The sequence below is a fragment of the Corticium candelabrum genome, chromosome 6 (assembly GCF_963422355.1).
Source record: "Corticium candelabrum chromosome 6, ooCorCand1.1, whole genome shotgun sequence".
In the NCBI taxonomy this organism is placed as follows: Eukaryota; Metazoa; Porifera; class Homoscleromorpha; order Homosclerophorida; family Plakinidae; genus Corticium; species Corticium candelabrum.
The window spans coordinates 1,415,377-1,439,410 of NC_085090.1; the positions used below are offsets into that span (position 1 = coordinate 1,415,377).

At 41.9% G+C, this 24,034-nt stretch overlaps 3 protein-coding genes across 4 annotated transcripts in view; 1 reads left to right on the forward strand and 2 right to left on the reverse strand.

The window, feature by feature from the left end:
• The first annotated feature begins 715 nt into the window (after positions 1-715).
• On the forward strand, positions 716-3,612 carry LOC134181533 (52 kDa repressor of the inhibitor of the protein kinase-like). Its single transcript, XM_062648808.1, has one exon. The coding sequence runs from the start codon at positions 716-718 to the stop codon at positions 3,305-3,307; it is 2,592 nt and encodes an 863-aa protein (XP_062504792.1). The 3' UTR covers positions 3,308-3,612.
• Positions 3,613-6,307: 2,695 nt separating this feature from the next.
• LOC134181656 (metabotropic glutamate receptor 8-like) lies at positions 6,308-15,026 on the reverse strand. The gene is made up of 2 exons (XM_062648918.1): positions 14,640-15,026; positions 6,308-9,303 (listed from the first exon to the last, which is right to left on the reverse strand). The coding sequence occupies exon 2, from the start codon at positions 9,234-9,236 to the stop codon at positions 6,471-6,473; it is 2,766 nt and encodes a 921-aa protein (XP_062504902.1). The 5' UTR covers positions 9,237-9,303; positions 14,640-15,026; the 3' UTR covers positions 6,308-6,470.
• Positions 15,027-15,113: 87 nt separating this feature from the next.
• Positions 15,114-24,034, reverse strand: part of LOC134181657 (protein UXT-like) — a 14,991-nt gene continuing 6,070 nt past the window's right edge. The window contains exons 2-6 of one of the 2 annotated variants that reach the window (XM_062648919.1): positions 22,092-22,173; positions 21,962-22,023; positions 21,128-21,235; positions 15,545-15,608; positions 15,114-15,487 (exon numbers count right to left, since the gene is read on the reverse strand). In XM_062648919.1, coding sequence (XP_062504903.1) covers positions 15,425-15,487; positions 15,545-15,608; positions 21,128-21,235; positions 21,962-22,023; positions 22,092-22,173 — 379 coding nt within the window. In that variant the 3' untranslated portion in view covers positions 15,114-15,424. Of the gene's footprint in view, positions 15,488-15,544; positions 20,198-21,127; positions 21,236-21,961; positions 22,024-22,091; positions 22,174-24,034 lie in introns of both variants that reach the window. The other variant, XR_009970193.1, reaches the window with a different exon arrangement.

The window sequence follows — 24,034 nt, forward strand, 5'->3', positions numbered from 1 at the left end:
GAGCGCTTTAATATGAGCTTTTCATGTTAGTCTCTTCTGAAAGTGCGAGTACCGGCGTGTAGAATTAATCAAAATTTAACTTTTATGAATCATTAAACTGAAAGACTCACTTTTTAAATGCTCGTGTGCTCGCTTGTCAGATGCAATCTAACTAGTCTGCTCGCCTAAGTAGTTCATTACTGGCAGAACTGCTGGTTACATATGATGTTCTCTTTAGTGGCTGTTTACATACCAACAGTTTAATACTCAATAATTATTATCATTTTGATGGGTGAGCATATCCGGACATAAGAGTTGCGGTATAAAAGTACCACAGAGTATCTAAACTACGTATCTTTGGACGTAGATCATCAGTGGCGGATCCAGGGATAGGCGCGAGAGGCGCGCGCCTGTACCTCACACGTCGTCGACTACTGGTAGTGCGCGTTTCATCGACTCCCACGTATCGTTTGGGCTAACGTGCACGTGTGTTTCATGCATGAACTCGAGCTCTGGAACTTTAGCGCGCCAGTTTGGCACAAAGCACACGAGCTTGTCTTGGACTACTAGTGTTCTTCAGTAGCCTCGCGTAGCCAGACCCTACAGTACTCGCTTCGCTTTGCTTTAGCGGGTAAGGTCTGGCTACGCGAGACTAGTTCTACGGAAGTTGCGAGAACTTTCCACAGGAGGGTCGACTATCTAGTTTTCGTTGTTGGCGGAGAGAAGTCATTGAAAGATGTACGGTCATAAGCGTCCTCCTAAGCAGAGGGCTGCTGATCAGAGGAGCTTGGCAGAAATGTTTCAGCCAGCGAAGAGAGTATTCCAGGAGTGTAGAGATGCGGCCACTAGTACAAGTGTTAACTGTATCTCGGACGACAGTCAAAGTGGGGTTGCTGCTGGTGAGGACGATGACAGTGTGCAGACAGTAAGTGATGGAGTTGGTAATATGAAGTCTGGAGGTGGTAGTCAGGACGTGGTTGCGACAACTGCAGAGGTTGTTAGTGATAGTGACCATGGATCATTCTTGGAGGTTGTAGCTACAGCCATGGAAGGGAAAGCACTCAGTGATGAGGACAAGGTGAAAGTGATTGCTAGGAGAAAACCAAGCGAGCAGACAATATTGCCTTTTAGGAAGTATGTTGATAAGCGCAGGAAGAGTGGCTACTCAGAGAGATTTGTCCAGAAAAAGTGGTTTGACCAATTTGATTGGCTAGGATACTATGGCAAACGCAAGGAAGAAGGCCTCTTTTGTTTGCCCTGCGTATTATTTCCTACCGTTTATCGAGAGGGATCATGCCGTGGTGATAATTTTGTTGTCCGTCTTCACAGGGATTGGAAGAATCTTATTGCTGATGCTGCTGAACATGAATCTACCCAGTACCACAGAAATGCTGCTGCCAAGTTGCTGGCATTTCTTAGTACTGACAAGCACCCTTCTGAGAGGATAGACCTGATGCAGTCTCAAGCAGCTACAGAAAGGGTATCTGCCAATCGTTGTATACTGTTGTCTGTTCTGAGGTGTTTAGAACTAGCTGCACGTGAAGGTGTAGCGCTGCGCGGTCACCGTGATGACCTTACATATGATCATTCACCTCAAGGTAACTTCATGGCGTTTGTGAAGTTTGCTATCGATTCTGGCGATATTGTCCTGAAGGAGCACCTTGAGTGTTGTTCTCGTAATGCCACCTACATGTCGAAAACTACCCAGAATGACCTCATGAAATTGATGGCAGATGACATAATTCAGCAAATAGTGGATAATGTAAAAAGTAGTCCCTTTTTTGCTGTGCTGGCAGATGACGTAAGAGATGTAAGTGGGTGGGAGCAGTTGGCAGTGTCTCTTAGATACATGAAGGACAACAAGGCAGAAGAGAAGTTGATTAAGTTCATTGCTTGCAGCTTTGGGACAGGTAGTAGCATCTGTGCTGAGATACGGAATGCCTTGAGGCAGCTTGGTCTTGATGAAACACGTTGTCGAGCCCAGGCCTATGATGGTGCTGGTGCTATGTCTGGCCACCTTAACGGTTGCCAGAAGAATTTTCGAGACCATGTACCCCGGGCACAGTACTATCACTGCTGCAGTCACCAACTGAACTTGGCGTTGACAAAGTCTTGTAATGTGTCTGAAGTTCACTGCATGCTTTCCGACTTGAAGGCTGTTGGGCTCTTCTTCAAGTACTCCCCCAAACGGCAACGTACATTAGAGCAGAGTGTTGAACAAGAAAACACCAAGCGGACATCTGCGGGTGAAAAGCCAATCAGAGCTCAGAAGCTAAAGCTACTGTGTGAAACTCGCTGGGTAGAACGGCATACTGCCTTAAAAGACTTCAGAGATATGTACTTTGCCTTAGTCCACTGCCTCCAAATTATTTCAGGCCAGATCATTGCCACTCCAACTGCTGCCTCTAAGTATGATGCGAAGTCTGTCACTGAGGCAAATGGCCTCCTCCGCTCGATAACGTCAGATTCATTCATCGTAGCTCTGCACTGCTGCACATATCTGTTCGGTTACACAAAGTGTCTGAGTGTTCTACTGCAAGGATCGCAATTGGATGTGCTGGAGGCATATGGTGAAATCAACCAAGTTCTAGGTCTGTTAGAAGAGATCAGAAGTAACAGTGAGAGAGAATTCTCTTCAATTTTCGCCTCTGCATCAGCAGTTACATCCCGTGTCTTAGACCAAGACCATCCACAAGTTCCTCGCTTAGCTGCACGACAGACACTACGCAGCAATCATCCTGCATCAACTCCAGAGAGCTACTGGCGGAGAGCTGTCTTCATTCCATTCATTGACAGCATGATCAGTGAACTTGGCAGTAGGTTCACTGACATGAGCCATGCATCAGTGCAAGGACTGCTGCTCCTGCCAAAACACTGCCAGAGCCTCACTCCTCACCACCAGGCAGCTATCCTGAAGGCTTATGCTCCAGATTTGCCTGATGACCCAACTTTCGAGGCCGAGATACGCCGATGGAAGAGGAAGTGGGAGTATGCAGGTGCTGCTACCTTACCAACCAGTGTTACAGAGACGCTGGGTGCTGTGAATGAAGTGGCATATCCCAACATTGTCTGCATTCTTCGCCTGTTGTTGATAATACCCGTCACCACAGCCACAGTTGAAAGAGCGAACTCTGCACTAAAGCTGATCAAAACAGACCTGCGGAGCACGATGGCACAAGACAGGCTAAATGCGCTAGTGCTCATGTTTGTCCACAAGGACTTGTCTGTCAACCATGAGCGTGTGATAGACTCTTTTGCGAAGGCATATCCGAGACGCTTGCTGTTCCTGGATCCAACTGCTACAACAGAAGAAGCACAATCACAGTGACGGTGACATTGTTTTCAGTGATGGTTGTATTGTCGGTCCATCAGATTTCTTCTTCAGTTCTGAATCAGTGATGTTACTTTTCCACACTCCTCTGTTTTCTGATGTTATATATCAACCTGTTTTGCATGTGTTGAGTAAAGTGAAATATAGTTATAATATGAAAATATCACAAACTCGACCTCATTTGAACTGATGACTATAAGATATTCCTAGAGGGCCAGCTGCGAAAATGTTGAACATGGACACGTGACTAACTGGTGACGTCATTACCGAACCTGACAGACCGCGCCTGTACCTGGTGAGAATCCTGGATCCGCCACTGATCATGGCGATATCATACTTAGAGGCAAACAGAAATAATAGATCAATGACACCTGTTTCACAATTAACTAATTAACAAGGTCTTTCGTCCAGTGATAAAGATGACGTAAGAGGCTTCTAGACATTTCTCTGGATCTCACAGATATTTTCAGCCTGCAAATTCCTACGTAGCTTCACAGCCGGGTTTTTTACAAACAAGTTCACGACGATGTTGTTCTTCATTACTGGACAAAAATTTATTTTGTGTTCCCCATCATAAATAATCTGTTTGTATATAGAGTTTGAGAAGAAGGAATTCAATTATAAACCTTTTGCTAAATGTATTTATACCTAGGGAAACGAGCTATGTCGAAGCTAGGCGTCCAGGCATTGAAGTCGAGCAATCCATGCAGAACGCAATGTGAATACTAGTCTAGTGGCGAACTCACAATTCATGTGATTAGGAATAGGAGTGAGTCAATCGTGCAAAAATTAACTACAACTATAATTATCGCCGTCTCTAGCTTCAACAAGCTCTGCAAGTCGCACCTAGGTTCTAGCTTGCCGGCCCACTTCAGCAAAGTTGGAACGTTGACCGACATGTTAAATTTGAAAACAGGAGAACACCCAGCCAAGTAAGGGAGCAAGAGGAAGTTCCCAACGATATAGTCACACGGGTAGAAAGTCACGGTCACTAGGACTACTATAGTAACGAATTATTCAAAGCAACTGCATGGCTTAATTTACACGAGTGCTGTCTAGCTAGGGATGTCACGCATATTGTACTGTGATGCATCTAGCCAGTCAAGTCGCAACTCCGGTCCCAGGACTCGGCTCGACTCTACATATAATAGTAGCGGAGCCATATATACGGCTCTGCATAGTAGTAGCTAAAATGTATACCCTCTGTATACGCTATCAACATGTATACAACAAGGTATAAATGAATGTAATCTATACTATGTACTTCACAAGAGCGGATAAGGCAAGCGATTTTTCCAATAAAAGGCATTTCTCGATGTGTGACAGTTTTTGGGACAAGTCAAATCACTAGAGTGAATCGATTTAGAATTGCATGAAAGAGCTAGGTTAGTGAATTCAGAGAATGATAGCTGCGCCTCAATGTTTGTGAACTGTCAGTAATTAATCGCTGAATCTGCAAAAGTTACATCGTCTTGTAATTACTCTAAACGTAGGCGATGTAGTTAGAGTGGTCTGCTCTAGTTTCTTCGATTGCATTTTTAAGAAAATTAGAAAAAATGAGACTTTTCTATACCTGCATCATACTCTAACTGATTAATTAAATGTTAAATTCTATCGGACGCGTTTGTAACTTTTTCGATCGGGACTCCAACTTCTAGCTCTAGGAAGATGTTCACGAGCGGGGGGCTGTACCGTGGATGTCATCATGAGTAAGCAAAAACTTGTCAGACCGTAAACAGATTTGCAAAAATCACTGGCACAGAAAATTTAGTGAGCGAAGGGCCGCAGCCCCATACCCCCGCTCCTACGCCGGTGCTACCATGCATAGATCGCAGTTTGCATAGCTTGCTGTTTGGTTCAGTAGCTGAGTTAATTAATACTCATACTTATAAGGCGGGCAACGCTTTTTTAGCGTGACGCTGAAGAGGGTTTTCTCGCCATCACGTGTTACATCACGTGACACCGACAGCATGTCCGTGATTCCGCGGAAGTGCGGTGGACGTTGATATCGCTCGCCTCATTCTTTTAGTAGTGTTCATGTGCGACAAACCACGTATGAACAGCTGTTTTAACGAAGGCGCCTAGAAACTGAACTCGACTCTAGGTCTTCGCGTTGCAGTTGTTGTAGTAGCGTGCCAACAAAGTCAAGATTTCGGTTTGCAGGAAATGCGACGCTTCTTTAATTCCTAGAGTTTAAGAGCAAAAAAAAGACTTTTTACTTGTGGCAGAAAATTTTCTGGCCTCGATTGCATTATTTTTGACAAATGACACATTTTAGAGTATAGCCTCTGCATTGACTATTGTTACAGTTGTATAGAAAACTCAAGAATCGTGCGCCAAAACAGCTGCTTTCACAGTATCGACAAGGCATCTAACATGGCTGTGCGAGACTAGTTCTGACGTATATATCTATAGCCTAGAATCTTCATCTAATTCACTTGAGGCAGCCAAACTTTTGGGAAATTGTCCCTCCAAACAGATGCCGGCATAGTTTCGTCGCTGAACCGCGCGCGTTTACCTAAAGCAATAGACTCTTATGATGGCAATCCTCGTACGGATGTCGGTGATGTTTCTTGTTTCCAGTACCAAGTGGCCTACAATTGCAAGCTAATCAGCCAACTTTTGTTTGTTCGTTCAGCATACTACTCTTCCTAGTTTGATGTCTCAATCTTCATGCATGCTCGTTCTACAACAGGTTAAAACCATAACCCAATTCATATTTTCAAATCAATTTCTATACACATAATAGTGCCGTAATCTGCTTTTGTTGTTTCTGCATTCTGTTTAGAGTCTCAGATGCCTTCTACGTCAACTGCAGTAGTGTCGCTACGTATGGACCTGGAGACCCAATATTAGTAGGTGTGCAGCCTCAAACCTCACCTACATTAGAGCTTTCATGGTAGGTAATGCAAGTCACGCCCACGCAGGGTTTGTCCATAGGACTAAAAAGCAGAGAGAAACCTCTTGCAGCTTCGCTATACACTCAAGAACACACGATTTCACAGTCAAATACCCGCAAGCATGATACATCAGATCTTAATAACTAGACAGCATTTTATGACCATGCAGTGATACGATTAAGGCTACGCAGTTTCGCTTGAGTTTACGTTATTACAAAATATCAGTCACTACTATAACCAATTAATCACCAACTCTATTGTCATACCCTACTATTCCCTTCCTGCATAGCTGTGGTCGCACTGCGGTCAGTGTCGTGTGTATTGCTCGGTGACGGTCGAGACGTCTGATGCGTTGTTTGACGTTTATTTCTCTCTGGCCTTAAAACAACGATGTACAGCTTTGGGACAAACAAAAATCCCCAAATTGGAAAAGCGCTAAGCATAGTAGCAAGAGAAGTGAGGGCAGTAATGTTCTGATGATCAAGATCGACGAATCCAAACGGGATGAAAGCAAGCCAGAGAATGAATTCGGAATATATTGCGAAGTTGATAAACAGCGTCTCACGAAAGTTCTCCGGAATCTTGCGCGTTATGAATCCATAATACGTGCACGCAACGATCAGAGCCAGAGTCCAGAGCCAACTGACGAGAAGACCCCAATCAACTAAGTTTAGGCACATGCGTGTGACTCTAACATTTGGCTCGATCTGCGTTTCGGTTTCGGGAGGCGAAAGCAACAACCGCACTGCAGCAATAACACACGATACAAGGACAATAATGGCAGTGAACACGAGTTGACTCAATGGACTGATAAAGACCGGACGTTCCATTGTGACTTTTCTGTTGAACAGACGTGAAATTCGGTTCGTTTTAATGAGAAGGGAGCCGAACACCATGGACACAAAGATACCAGGACCAACTCTTCGTATGCCACAAGTTACATCGGTCGGCTCCCCGATGAAAGCAAACGCCAACAAGAAACAGAGCAGTAACCCGGACAGAAGAAGAATGCTCAGCTCTCTGCTCGATGCCTTGACAACAGGCGTATCCCATCTAGCAAACAACACAACCAAAGTTGTCGTAATCAGAGCGATTCCAACGACAGCAAGAAATACAAGAAAATTTGCAAAGTGATTTCCATATTTGAGATACTCTACCTCCAGTTTGATACAACCAGTATGAAGGCTATTGCTTGTAGAATCCGACGGACAGCGTTTACACTCTCCATACTGATCAGTTTTGTATGAGATATAGTGATGACGTTTGCCGCAATTCCTACACTTCCAACACGTATAAGCATAGTCTCGGCTCTTTCCAATCTTTATTCGCTCCTTGTACTCTCCAAGGGTACATTCATCGCTACAATTAGCCACAGGCGCGTTTTGTACACCTGTATCGCCTGTTATCCACACTAAATTTTCGCCATTCAATTGTAGAGGGTCCTGACCGGGGTCTCCCAGCTGCCACGTCCCAACAGATACGAACTCGATGTTTTCGGGTGGTTCTCCCTCTTCATTGACGTGAAGATTTTTGATGTCGTATTTAGCCTGGACGAAGTCACCATTCTCAAACCGGAATTCTACCCCCGATTGAGCGTCGAAGTGCACGTTCTTGATGTATCGTCTGAATTCGCTCGAGCAGAACTTCGCTTCTTTGAAACACAAACTCGCGTTGTCGCACATCTCGACTCTGCCTTCGCATTTGTCCTTCAAGAGGTCCCTCAATGCGTACACAAAAACATTGACGGCATCAATCACATAACCGACTTTGCTGTCCAAAGTACCCTTTGCCAACAAATTATTTCTCCGACATTCGGCGACTGACGAAGTTGTCCCGACAAGTGGGTTACAGCCAAACCGTTTTTCCCAATACTGTGCAAACCACGTATTCTCGGCTGGAGTGTAGTTGTGCGGATTTAGACTCCTTGTGTGGCCTTCCAGTTCTTCCACGTTAGCCAATTCAGGTATGACCGACAACATTCCCTGGGCTACAGCAAGATTACTAATGTTTTCGTGCGGATCGTACACGACCTCCACCTTGTCGCCTGCCGAGTCCGAAACGACGAACGTAAATTTCCGATTTTTTAATTCGGCTGTGCTTGCAATTGCAGCCATCACGTTTTTCGCGACGTCTAGCTGAGCAAATATAACCATCAGATTGCCTCGACGGAGTGGATCAGTGCTTGGTAAATTGCTCAGACTTCTTCGAACTGCCATCTGAACAACTTCACGAGCCCTTCTTACATCTCCCGTTCCTCTAGGCAGTTCCAGGTGTTTACCAATATCGATCTTAGCTGCTCTGGCAGCTTCCATAAACGATCGAATACCTTCGTAACCATAGGTGCCACTTGACGATACTGTGTAAACATAACGCCATCCCAACTTTCGCACAATATCTACCATTGCTCTGGCTTGGAATCTGTCCGGGGGCAGGGTTCGAAAAAACGACGGATAACGGTTGAAATCGCTCAGCTTGGCAGATGTCGACGCATAGCTAACCAGTGGGACTCCGAACAAATTAAGAAAATCGGTCACATCGCTAGAGATGCCACTGGACGATGCCCCGACAACGCCCACAGTAAAACGATAATTGCGCTGGCTCGACGAGGCAATATTCAAAAACGAAATCGATTGACGCAAAGCGTAGCGACTGTCCTGACACGTGTCTCTCATTTCGTATCCGATCTTGATGTCTCCTAGAATTCTATTTTGGTTGGCTTTGAGTACTGCATAACGCATTGCCTCCAAGCGTTCGAATCCGTATTCATTCATTGTCCTAACCGTGTCTTTGCATTTGACCATTCCTTGTTCGTCTCTCTCCGCTTTGTGAACAGGAAAGAGACCACCTATGACCACGTCGCCATATTGCTTACCTTGCTCCCCACAATCACCGTCGACGTTAGCCAAGCTACAAGGTCCTCTTACTGCGGTCGACCCGTCGTTAAACTGAGCATTGATAGTGGAGAACAAAGAAAGAAACGCTATTGCAGAAAGGAGTGTTCTTCTTGCATTTCTGTTGTTCGCCATCCGGCCAGTGTATTCGAATCGAATTAGATGTCCTACTCTCACGACCAGTATTCGAAACAGCCGGACACTGCAATATAAAAAATTGGTTGCAATGTAAGCTATATAGAGAGAGAGAGTACGCGTAAATGTGAGAAATTAATGGATTTCAGGATAGCAAACAATTAGCCTGTATACGACCGTAAAAAATGAAAATTTAGTAGCACGCAAGGAGGTAAAAAATGATCAAATTGAATTAACAATATTATAACGCGACTGCATGTACGGCAGGTCTGGTCAGCGCCGGACCATGCAGTATTTCAATTTTAAATTTCCATCGCGTGCTCAATGCCGGTTAATTCGAGAGGGTATATACTTGACCAATAACTGATTTATTTCCAGGAGCTCATCTAACGCCACTCATCATAAATGACCGGCAACACTGCTGTCCGTCCATTACATTTACCGACCTTTTCACCAACAACACAGCAGATATAGCTCCAACATGCACAATAATTTCAAATTGAATTTTGGTATAGTTTTTACCAATTACACTAACAACACAAACCGTAATTGAGACCACGTTCAACCAATTACACCAAAAGATAAAATCGAACAATGTAGGGATTACAGCAAATGTAGACATGGTAGGTGCTTTAGAAGTCAGAGAAACTATTTGTACCAGCTGCCAGGCCACGCCACAATGACATGTATGGATTGCCAGCGTTGAGACCCGGATGTAATATTACGGAAATGGATTTTGTGTTTGCTCTCTTGTGTGTGTGTTGAACTGCTTGACGTTTTTTATGTTCTCCTAGTTTTTCTTCGTCGGTACACTATGAGAATCATTGTTTTCGTCAGGATATCTCATTTTTGTCGTCCTCATGATGTGAAAGCTGATAACGTTCAATAATACGATGTTGTGCACTTTCTGGTTTAGTTGTTCGAGGATGTCGTATTCAAAGTTTTACTGTTGCTTTTGAACTTGGTCTTTTACGTAACCGACGGCAGTTATTACATCATAATTCTTCACGTAACGGTCGGCTACTATTACGTCATAATCGCAAGTCAAGACTATAGCTTTTCTTTCTTTCCTGTGCGGGTGATGTTGAATTAAACACTGGTCCAGTCAAGTCTTTGCGTGGTTACTGTGTCAAAGGCGTGCGTAAGAATCATGCAATGCTGGGTTTTTGCAACTCATGTCTTACATGGTATCACACTACTTGTTTGGACATGCCCGAAACTACTAGTACCTTTTATGTCTAGCTCAGGAAATGAGTAAATGAGAGTGTTACAGGTGCTGGCGTCCCACAGTTTGAAGACTCCTTCTCTAGAGTCTCTAATAATTCACTTGCTGCTATGCCTATTGACAGCAGTGTTCTAAATTGCAGCGATAACATTGATGTTCATGGTTCATTGTTTTCTAATGTTAGAAAAATATGGGACTCTCGTCGTGGCTACCTTTTGGCTCATTTCAACAATAATGGATTAGTCTCGAAAGTGGATCAGATTCGGCTGTTGCTGCAGTACTGCTCAGTTGATATTTTAGCACTAGGTGAAACGAAGTTGGATGAATCTATTTGCAGTGGTCTTGTCAGTGTTAGAGGCTACGACCCTAGAGGTCAGATCGCTCTCGCTATAGTGCTGGAGTGTGTCTATATATTTCTCAGCATCTACGTTGTTCAGAAATTTCTGCTCTTCAATATCATTTCCCAAGTTCTAGAGAACTGGAAGGTATTTTTGTTGAAGTGGAGTTTTGTCGTGGAAAAAGATCTGTTGTTGGCTGTTTGTATCGTCCACCTTCGGCGTGTTTTATAGATTCACGCAGTGCATGTCTTACATCAATAATGCATGCCATCTATGCTGATTTTCCCGCCTGTGATGCTAGCTCTCCTAGGAGATTTAAGTGTTGACTTTTTTAATACAAAGAAGGGCCTATTAAGTGATAGTATCAACCTTCTTCAGCTCCGAAATCTACTGGAATCTCCCACTCGCATCACAGCCACTTCTTCTACACTTATTGATGCTATGCTAGTTACTGCTCCATTGTTTTCACCGAAACTTCATCTTTGGATTCAAATGGATTGAGTGATCACAATTTCATTTGTACTATCAGAAGCTCACAATGTATGATTCGTCTATCGTTCTCGACGTCAACGTATATATATACAATACGTGTATTACGAAATTTCTAGATGACTTGAATACAGCACCTTGGTCGATGATTTCCTCGTTTGAAGATCAGTGGAATAGCTGGAGGTCTATATTCATGCAAATAGTGGATCGTCATTTTCCTATTAAAACACGACGTCAACGATCTCGACCTTCATTACCCTGGATGTCGCCCATGCACTATTATTGACTTTATCCGTAAACGAGAATATTGCCGTAGGGCATCAATTTCTCGAAAGAGAACAATTGATGAGCGATTAATCTATCAAAAACTCTACAGAGAATTTCGTAATGAAGTAAAGTATGCCCTTCGTGACGCCAAGGCCAAGTTCTTTCGGGAAAAGCTAACAGCCATGCACAAGTGTCCTTCATCAATCAAATTTTGGGGCGCAATAGAGTTTCTTCTGTTCAGTTACCATCCGTAGCAGCTCTTGGCAGACAATTTAGTTCAGGAATCGGGACAATTGAGACTGCTGAATTTAATAGCTCTCAGTCGCAGAAGCAATTCCAAGGATCTACTAATCTCGCTATGCCCCGACTATTATACGTTTACTGAGCTGGAGGTCACATGCAATCTACTATCAAAACTTGATGTAAACCAAGCAAGTGGCTGGGATGAAGTAGAAGCAAAATATCTCAAAATTGGTGCAGCTGCCGTTACTCCCTTTCTTGCGGTAGGTACTCTGCAATACCTCGTTCGCTTCTGGTGAACTTCCTGAAGATTGGAAATGCGCCAAAATTACTCCCGTCTTTAGATCGGGTGCCCAAAGTGATCCAAAGAATTGTCGGCCTATTTCTCTTTTGCCAGTTGTCTCCAAACTTTTGGAACAGTTCGTCTTTAGCAATCTTAGTCAGCGCACTCGCTTTTACTAGAATGACAATATGGTTTTCGAAAAGGTGGATCAACCCAGGATGCTGTCAACCCAGGATGCTGTCAACCCAGGATGCTGTCAGTATCCTAACGGATGACCTACTCGAAGCAAAGATATTCGTCGTTCGGGAGCCGTGCTCCTTGATGTTCAAAAAGCATTTGACACGGTGAATTGTGTACTTCTTCGTAAGCTGCATGTGTCTTGGCGGAGTCGATGGCACTCCTCATCGCCCAGGTTTTCTAACTATCTTACCGGCCGCCGACATTTTGTGAAAGTTGGAGATACTCTCTCTCCAAAGGTCCCTGTTGTACAAGATGTTCAACAAGGTACTAAGCTTGGACCATTATTATTTAATTATTATATCGGGGATCTGCCCTCCGCTGTCACAAAGGCTTCTCTTATTCTATTTGCGGACGATGCGTGCCTAGATACAAGAGGGAAATCATTTAAATGAAGTAACTTCGTACAGTTCGATAAATTTGCGACAGTTCGATGCTGTCTAACTACTGTAAAGCGGAAATTTAAAATTTTCGCTATTTCCGCGGTTGGGTGAACTTCCGCGAAAATTAATTTCTGTCAATAGAAAATGGGTGTAATCCCGCGGTATATGTACGCGTGGTCAGCGGACGTCACGCTTCTTCTGGGGCAAAGATGCAAGCGGCTCTTCACTCGTACGTTGCTGGATCTTCTGAATGTACTGTTTCTCCAATTTGACCTGACTGACTGTACTCTCGATCATTGACAGAATGACCCAGTACACTGCTGAAATGTCTAGCAGCTCTTATAACTCCATTCTCTGCTGCGTACCGTGCCAATTCGCGACGCTGGGAGGGGCTGTATACATGATTCTCCGTTTTTCGACGTTTCGCGGCTGGAGCATGCCGTTCCCTCTGGAGGGGACCTGGATGCACAGGCATTTGCAGCCTTCCCTGCTGACGGGCGCAATCCTGGAATGCCATTGGGTTGAGGTATACACAATCGTTTTTCCTCATCCCCCGCTCGTCTCAGCAGCATGACGCGAGATTTCTACCAACACGTAATATAATCACGTGACTTGTTTTCAACCGTGAAACCGCGAAAATTTGCCCCGCGAAATGGTCTCTGAGAGAGAAAACGCGAAATTTTGCCCCGCGAAAATATCCCTTTACGGTATACTCCGTCAAGATTGGTGAAACTTCACTCAAACCAACAGACTCGGCAAGATATCTAGGTGTTATATTTGACAAGATCGAAACTGGCGCCCGCAGCTCGCAGGGAGATTGGGATTATAGTATCGTTGTCATCATCTCCTTGACCACCATTCTCGACTAGCTTTTAGATTATTGCGCTGTACTGCGGGCACAGCGAAGCGGATTCAGAGAATTGAGAAAAAGGTTTTTGAGAGTACTTTCTGGCCTGAAACCAAGAATCTACTGGAAATATGTCTTCTGTCTTCTCTAAATTTAGTCTCCAATCACATCAGGCCAGACACTCTTTCTACCTAGCTAGGTACACTCGCTCACCGGTCTAGACATTCTCTAGCTCCTAGAAAGTGTCAACTGCCGGTATCACTCACTTTGAAAATCATCATTATCACACTCGTCTTACTCGATTAGGACTATACATATGCCTAATCCAAACACTGAAGCACTTTGGCAGTCGTCATTCTAACGTGCTCAAAAGTTCTGGAATTCTCTTCCATGCAGGCTAGAAATAGTCTCTAGGGAGTCTCTGATTTTAGGCAGCTTCTCTACGGAAGTTCTGTTACAGTGTCTAACATATTTAAATCCCTGTGTTCTAAAATATTAGATAGTCTTTCACTTACTAGTATGTATGTTAGCAATGTATGTTTTTAGATAGCGCTTGGTATGGTACCTGGAAGATCGACCGAGGGTTTTCCGTAGTAAAAGAAATACAAATACAAATACAATTACAAATACAGCGACTAGATACGGGATACGCACGTGGGCTAGTTTGAATATGCTCACTCTGCTGTGATTACTTGCGGTTTTTAGTGATGGTGATGTACCTGGTGCGTCACCTGACAACGTGACCTGTCACGGTCCGCCCACGTCACGTAGCATGAAGGATGAATGACGAACCGTGTACACACTGTACAGTACATTCACGATATCCGGTGGTCGATGATGGCATCATGCGAACGGCTGGTATTGTTCTACTGCAGCCAGCTGATTTGTCTTGTTGCGTGTAACAAAAACTAGTTAACTAGTGATAACTCCAAGCATGGCCGAGGTGTAGCGTTGCACGCTTCTACAGTGTAGCGCATGCAGGATGTGGCTCCTAGTTCTAGCTACTGCAATCGAATACGAAATGAAACGGTCAAACAAAATAGTACTAGAACAGATACATATATCTATTAAGCACCACAGTTTAATTAACTCACCGTCGCAGAAGCTCCGCAGTTAGACTTCTCCAGTAAAATACGTTCTGACGCCTGGGCTTTAGTACCAGCTCTGACTTCTTGTTACCGGATGCATGGTAGTCTACGTCACGTGTACATGTAGTAGGACTCTCACGTCAGCGAGGACTTTCCACTGCAACTGCGTCATTCCTTGTTTCCTGAAGCCCACAATACAGGAAGTGGTGCTGAGAATTCAGTCATTCTGAAGCATCTTCCTGGTAAAGGCCTGCGTTGCTAGCTATAGCAATGCACAAATAGAGACAAGTACTACTCTCTGTTAGTAACTAACTAACTACGTAGAGTCCTTGCTAGACTAGACAACTGTGATATACTGTAGCGTCTGCACAGACTTCTAGAATGCTGTTGTATTATGTACGTGTCATTGTGTCTTAGTTAATTAAAATAAAATAAAATAAATTTCATTATTAGATTATTGTTCAGAATTTCTTAGCCAAACTCTCTCTAGTGATGAATCAGTGGTCTTATCTGATCTTACAAGACAATGACCAAATTTTACGCTATTGTCAGGTGCCTAATTATGGCAAGAAAACTGATGACTGGTGTGTATCAGTAATATCTATATAAATATGACAACCAGTAACATGATAATCAATAAAATCTAACTACACAGCAATACATACGAAATATGTCCTCTATTTTGCCAAAAATTAACAGCAGATGTTCAGAACAATATACCAATGACTGTAACTTGCTCGTGAAATAGCTAGATTGCAAGAAAGCACACTGCAAGCTATATCTCACAGTACTCAAAATACAACATTTCTTTCATCTGATTGTGGAAAGGGGCTAGACTGCAGCTCACGAAGACCCTACAATAGTATAAATCTCACTACCTTGTATAGCAAAAAAGAGTAATCACATATCACCTCTAACACCAACTTGATTCGACCTTTGATTTCAGCTGCACGTTCTGTCAATGTATCAGATTGCCTATATACAAAGTAATCAAGTGATCACGTGGTCCTCACAGCAAAATTAACACAATTGGTAGCAATATCACCATCACATGACTGTCAACATCAACATTTACCAAGATAACCTACTGCCACAAGGTGCCACAAAAACAGTTATTATAAATTTGGCAAAAGACTGCACAGCCTCATCAGACACCATCCTCCTACAAAAGTCATGTAGACTATGTTCTGTAAGAATTTGAGCTGTCGTAAAATAAACAATATTAATCCACATACCACAGTACTTATGTCCAACAGCTATTTTCTTATTTCCAATTTGCACAAATTTCAAAATGTGTAATAAATACAGAAACAGATGATGCTGCTGCACTGAAGTCAAAAGTATTACAATGACAAAGTCAAGTCATTGAAAAGATTGAAGTGTGTCCTATATATGGGGATACAAAACTACAGTATTAGTAACTATTATTATTACATACAGTGTATACTTTATGTATCTCAAGTCATTACCTGTTCGTCATTACAGCATTAACACGTAGAGATTAATTGATAAATAACTGTTAAATTCAAATTGCTCCTGTGTAAAAGTTGTACATTTCTGTCTTCTCAAACAGGTAGCTGCCATGTTTGACACATACTCAAAGCAGTAGCAAATAGGCAGGTAGTTTCCTCGTTTTATCACACATTACAACAATACCAATTACAAATTAATATGATGTGTTCAACCAGATCAATTTGGTTCATAAGGTCTGTTTATTATTATGTCACCATCACTCTCTCACGCAGTAAAGCGAGTGGGGTCTTTACCCTCAACCGAGTACGAGGCTAAACTGAGTGCCCACCAACCCAGCAGGCAAGATACAATGTTTCTGTGTCCATTGGCATGATAGCTAGTAACTGGCATATCGATAATTGATTGCGTGCATTACGGGAATTTTGTCAGCTCTGAACAGCACATGACACTCAGCAGATATCAGTGACCACCAGGAAAGCACTGATCCTCATTGCCAACGGTTCCCATGCCAGATCACAGAAACACCCCATTGACAGAAATAAGTCTACTCTCACAAACATAGCCAGATAAACAGTGAGAAAACCAACAGACTCATTTCATTATATCGCTGTCGCAATCTGAGATTGAACCCAAGCCATCATGGCACCGAAACTCTACCCACTAGGCTATAGTTATTACTAAAATCAGTCTGGTTCATAAGGTCTCTTGTAAGCACCGGAAGCAAATCCTGCCTCAAAGATGCTTAGACCATCATGGCTGTCTAGGCAAAAGACATGACTTTATGAAGGATCCGACTGGATCCAAAAAGCACTGTTTCTGTACATGTTGCAGGTTGCGATAACCTCGCATCATGTCCAGCCACATGGAATGAATACTGTGCACTATGCCCAATGCTCCAACACCACTGGACAACCAATGTCACACTGCCTATCTAACACCCCCTATTGTGTTGCACAACTGCGTAAATGTAGTTCTAGTGTACAGTGCATCCAGATTGGAGTCTCAAGTTTCCGAGGAGTTTCACCGAAAATAGATTGCTACTGAAACAGAATTTTCAGGAGGTACCAAAATTTTTATGCCACTGAAAATTTCTTGGTTTACAGTAGACAGATTCCTCTGGAACTGTGCAGTAAACTGAGGACCGTGCTTCAGATCGAATGAGAGGACCTCCTAGCATCACACTCCTGTACCATTTGCATACGCAGAATCCAACTGGATCCAAGAAGTACTGTTTTCTGTAAGTGCTACAGGTTGTGATGGCCTGGAATGATGTCCAGTCATTGTGCAATATTGGCATGCACTATGCCCAATGCTCCCAATGCCACTGGAACAACCAGTGTCCGACACTGCAAAATGCAGCTTACCTCCACCCACAAGTCAATAAGAAGACAAGAGTTTGTCTTCTTGTTTCTGAAGCAAATGTTAAGACGATTGGCACCAACGTTCTTAGCAGTAGAGATGGCTGTATGCCACGTCATAGTGATGTCGTCTGTCTCCACAAGCATACTAAGATTATATCGGTACCATCTGCTCTCAATGTGTCATCATCACCCTCTCTGTAGGGCAAGTGGGGTCTTTACCCTCAACTGGGTGCCCACCAACCTGGCAAGAAAGTCCCAGAAAAGTGCATGTTTCTGTATAATCCATATGGCACTAGAAACTGGCATATCGACTATTGATTGCATGTGTTACAGGGATTTCACCAGCTCTGAACAGTATGCCCAATAGATATATCAAATGAACACCAGGAAAGCACTGATCCTCATTACCAACGGTCCCCACGCCAATCACAGAAACACCCCATTGACAGAAACAAGTATACTCTCGCAAACATAGCCACATAAACAGTGAGAAAAAACCAACAGACCCATTTCATTACATTGCTGTCTCCACCCGAGATTAAATCTAGGCCATCATGATTAGAGAACCAGAACTCCAACCACTAGGCTATAGTGGTCTTTATTATTATTGCTATTCTGTGTCGTTATGCCCCTCCATGGTGGGCAAGTGGGGTCTTTACCCCATCTGGGCGTCCACCAACCTGGCAGGTGAACCCAGTAGGGTACATGTTTCTGTGTAGTCCACATGGCGATCAATGACTAACCATTTTGATATAGATTACAGGCATTACGGTGACCGCAAACTCAGACAGCATGCCTAGTGGATATCAATGACCACCAGGAAAGCACTGAACATCGTCATCAATATACCGTTTGCCAGACTACAGAAACTCCCCAATGACTGAAATGAGTCATAGTCTCATGGACAAAGCTAGAGCAACATGAGAAAGACAGGCAAATTTCATAATTTACTGTTGCCACTGGGGCTTGTACACTCAAAACTATTGTCACTAACCACTAAGCCATTACATAGAAAGTGAAACCAAACAAAACTCTGAACAACTAACAGTTTATTTAAATGAAACCATTCAGCTAGCAACCATCTCTAAAAGAGCTACTAGTGTCATTATGTTCTATCAGTTGCCCATAAAGATCTTCAGCAGCAAGTAGTTAAATCCAACAAAATCCAACACTATACCACCGATGACAACATCTTTCCTTTATTCACTGTAAAGAAACAGTCTTGCAGATGTATAGTGCTAAGTAGGGTGGCCTTCTGCATTTCCTTTAGTAAAACAGTTGACTGGTCCTAACATCCAGAAACAGATCGTACAACATCATTGATGGTTTGTCACCTCATTGCGTCCAGAGCACCATGAATTAAAGGACAAAACTTTATCGTCCACCCAATGTATAATCTTTTGAGCTTAATTACAAGTGCCTCATATTTCTGCATCTTCTCTTGGTGTTTCTTATTCATGTTTGAGTCAACGAAACAGAAATGTTCAGTTATAGTAATGATATACCATATTACTACTATGTCATTAATCATTATATGAAAGACTAATCTATTTTTCAAAAATAAAATGAAAGTACTTTGGAACAGTCACAATCTACACAAAGAATATAATAATAGTTGCATGAAATTTTCAGATTCTGTACCTAAGACATTGAATACGTTTCACATGCTTGCAGAAAGTATGAAGTATGACAGTAAATACAATACAGAAAACAATAGACATGGAACAAGTATAAAATATTTTGAGAAAATGATGGGTATGTAGGGATGAGTATGTACTTATTCGTGCTCATCTCCTACTGAGTATCAAACATGACTGCTGGGTTTTAGATTGAAACTGCCGCAAGCAATTTACTTAGGTAGAAAAGATAGTGATGTAGGAGATGAGCATGAATAAGTACATACCCATCCCTACATATCCATCATTTTCTCAAAATGTTTTTATACTTGTTTCATTCATTTTTTAGTTAGTTACGTAGATGAAGTGGTTTTTGTCTCACTCCAATCCGTGTTGCTACTAGCTGTGAGTACATGTGTGTGCATGGTTTGGAAATGACGTGTGCAGCTTGGGATTCGATACTTTGACTGATGTACTGTACCAGTACGCTACTAGCAGCTGACGGATGTACGTCTTAACATTGATTGCATCAATAAACAACTCCCACACATCTTGCACGGAAGCCTACATGCGATCACATGCACAGAAACAGCACCCCATTGAGCATAGTCATACGTGTTCAACTACACGCAACTGTACGCACACTGTAGAAGCGGTAGCAATCTCCCAAACTGTAGTTTCCACCAGCTAACAATAGGTATCTAATTACTATAAACATGACCGGAACATCATGGCATTGTAGAAGCTCTACCTAGAAATGCGTAGCAGCAGTTGACTGATACTGGGTGGACTTTGCACAGTTCTAGCTGTTGGGTCAGTGCAATTCCTCAGACAAGAGCGAATCGTTTGGTATTACTCCCGTCGTTGTAGCTGCTTTGAGTGAGGCGCTAGCCTGGCTGACAAAAGCAAAATGTGAAAGAATAAATCATGTTTTTTACTTGCCGATATGGCTTCTGAGACGCTTAGTGTCAGCGTTAGTAGTCTGGCTACCATTCAGACCGTTTACAGTCGAGTGTTAGATGGCTCTGGGATTTTTTTACTGATTTAGAAGAAATCTGGATAGCACATGTTTGGATACTTTTGTATGGGTGGCCATTTTAGAATCTTCGCATCCCTACATAGAGAGCACTTCATTAGACTGTTCATCCAACATCAGCTACCATCACACCAAATCCACAGTAAACTAAACTGACACATTTACTTTACAAAATCACAAATGACTGTTTAAAAATTACGTTCCCATTAAATCTTCAATGGTTATTAAATTTGTTGTTTACCAGTCATAATATGTAAAATGACATAACACTAATACAAATGTCATAATATTACTTTACATTCTATTTGGTGTAAATTTCCATCTCATTGATTGAAGGTTTACACACTAAACATTACCTAACAGGAATACAGTGTACAGTATACTTTTCTATCTCAAAGTTGTGTGACAGCATGAAGTTGAATAAAATTCAATGCACAGAATGTCAGGTTTGCTTTGTTGCAAACTGCATTAAATGTTAACAGTGCCCTGTGTGTGTGTGTGTGTGCACGCGCGCATGTGTGCGTGTGTGTGTCCCTTTGCAAGTAGCTGGGACCGGGCAACATATCTTGTAAGGCTGCTAAACTACTCAGTGTGCTAGTTTATTTCTAAACTTGGCTGGCTCGTGCCAGTGCTCCAAGTTTAAGCTGGTGTATTTGACACTGCAGGTAGCTTGCAGCACCTCAGTGTTCTTACTCGTATTTTGCATTTATTGCAAATTGAGGGTATGCATTCAAAAAAGAAGTTCAAGGTGTGTGTGTGTGTGTGTGTGTGTGTGTGTGTGTGTGTGTGTGTGTGTGTGTGTGTGTGTGTGTGTGTGTGTGTGTGTGTGTGTGTGTGTGTGTGTGTGTGTGTGTGCATTCATATGCATGTGAGTGTAACTATCATCGTTGGTTATTACTTCTTGGCGTAATCTACAAAACACATGCAATGTATTAAACTATGCAATGTTTCGGCAAGCCCCTTATACCAACACCCATTAGTCACTCAACAATAATAATTTAATAGTACCTTTGCAAATGGGAAGTTTTCTTGTCTATGAACATCAGGGCTTCATTGTGATCCATTTCAACAAAAAATCCAAATCCCACAGCAACAAATACATGTGATGCACTTGGGCTAAACAAGATATGTACAAAATACAACTTCAGAGACTCCTAAATGCCCATCCTAAGAACACAACAAGAGCTCCACAATATAAATTAGAAAAGTTAGCTGTTCCAGTAGATGCTAGTGTTATTGTTGTTGTTCAAAGAACAAAAGTACCGTATTTCTGAGCATTTAACAGCAGAGTTACTATTAGAACATTTTTGTTCTACAGTATGTGCCTTTCTATTTATACAGTGTGGTTAGGAAATAGGGTAGAAGCCATGGAATTCTCTCGAGAATATTGCATACAAAGGGCGACATATTGTTATACAGTTGATGAAAGTCTACAGCATGTGTGACTAATGCATGAGGTCAGTTTCTACTGACAATTTATCCGTGGAGAATGCAATCAAATCAGAATCAGAAATATGGCCATCAGTGATGTCTTCCTTTGTCTGCAATCCTCCAGGAAATTCCATAGCTTCTACCCTATTCCCTAGCCACACTGTACAAAGGCACATAGTACCAAAATGTTCTAACAAGAGCCCTGCAGCTAAATGTGCGGAAATATAAGGTCTTGTAGTTCTGACTTAGAGATCATTCAAATTTATCCAAACTTTCATGAGCATACAAAGCACACGCTAAGATGAAGGGCATGGCCTCTGTACACTTTATAGGCAAGAAACAACAACAAATAGACAGATACACAATACAGGTACATTAATACCAATGCCAACAGTTGTCTCACACTCTCACATGTTAGCTTGTACATAAAAGTTGCATCCCAAATCAACTTGTGTCTTCAGTTCACTACATCCCTAAAACCAAACAGGTGCTCTCAATATTGGCATCTCAAAATAACATTTCTTCAATCAAAGTCTCTAACCTTAATGTTTTCAAGAGTTGTTCTCAGTTGATAATAGTCTGCTATCTCACCATAAATAGCATCCCTCTGATCGTACACATTCCTATACAATTGCTACTTTCAACAAGCACCGACAAAGCATGATAACTTTAACAAAATGTTAAAAATCAGATACATGAGTTATAAATTAAGCACAAACAGTTAGCATATCTTTACAAACACATTTAAAGTACATTTGTATGTTATCATTTCTATTAAAACTCGTGGCTTGCTTGTTCGCAATAATAACTCAAAACATCACAAAACTAGCCAGCTGTTAAATTTATGATCACATGCAAATGCATTTAAAAATTGTTGATTAACAAGGTCCGTGGGCAACTGGACCATTCAACTTTTTTTGTTATTTTTGTTTCATATTGTTATTGTAATTTTATCATTTGTTTTGTAAATAAATAGCAATTTAAATACTCTTAATTTTTTAAGTTTTGAACTTGGTAGTGGATTCAGCTAGTTCTTAGGACTTAACACAACACAACAGAATACAAGGACCACTCTACTTGACTACGTATGACACTTGTTAATTTAAAGTAACTGACTAGTTGGATACAATTACATTAGTACACTAAACACTACTAGTTCACTACCTAAATTTTCTTACTACTACACACTGTACATGTCTAATGTCTAATGTCTTCTGAACTATATTTATTAAAGTGAACCTAACCAACTCAACTCACTCCCTGCAGCTGCAAAGTCTAACTGCTACGGCAGCCGTAATGATAACAGTCACATGTAGTATCCACTCTCAATTGACTCAACTTACTCCTAACAATGCACTTTTTCAAATCTGACTTCTAGCTAAAGCCATTAATAAAGTCGTAAGTGGTCAATATAAGAGACTGCAGTAAAAACACAGTGTTGCCATTGGTCATGCACGGAGTGCTGTTCGAATGGAAAAGATGCCAGCTTAACTTAAGTTGCACATAGACGTCAAGTACTATACATTTCAGGTGGCTGTATGTCCTTGTATACATTTCTTTGTAATTCACATACTACGGAATAAACATGCTGCACGTCAAGGGAAAAGCTTCTGTAAATGCGCGAGTAAGAAAATATTTGTAGAGGTTGAAATAATAAAAGTTACAATTTTTTCTGTAGAAGAAACAATACGCCACCTCAAAGGTGTATGGTATGGTACTTTACCAGAGTAAACACAGTCTACATGCCTTTCTTGCAAATGGCTATACGACTTGTGTTGGAATGAAAGACCTGTTTAGACCCCACTGTGTCTAGTGTTTTTGGTCATTCCCATTTTCTATTTTGCGTTGGAAATTGAAGTGAGCGAACTGGCAGTTCGTGTTCAAGTTGCATGTTTCTAAATATGGCGCATGTGTCACAGTGTGTAACTGCTGCAGCACAAGCGTGCAATGGAAATTCGACATTAAAATATCAAAACTCAATACAAACTTAAAATTAAATACCAAGTTACTATTAAAAGTCAAAATTAAAACTAAAAATACAAAATTTAAGTTAAAAATTGGAAATTTATAAATATTAAATCTAACATTAAGATTAAAACTATATTTAAATTTAAATTTTAAATTATGAAACTTAAAAATAAGAAATTTTAATCACTAACCAAACACAAAATTTAAGATTACAAAGCAAAATTACAATAACAAATTAGAATAAAATTGCAATCCAAAAAATTGAATGGGACGGTCACCCACTGACTTTTCAAGTCTTTCAATATGTATTTCCTTTTCCTACTCCTGACACCCTATAATAAGTAGCATCTAAACGTTAACTGTTGTAGCTAAGCATGAACTTTCCACATTCTGTCACTTGCACTGGTGCATTGCTGCCATCAGGTGCTGCTAGTAGGAAGATACAAAGGCATTTGTGTCTGCAAGATCTTAGGCTGTGTGGCTGCATTTCCACCGCTACTGCAGTGGGCAATATCT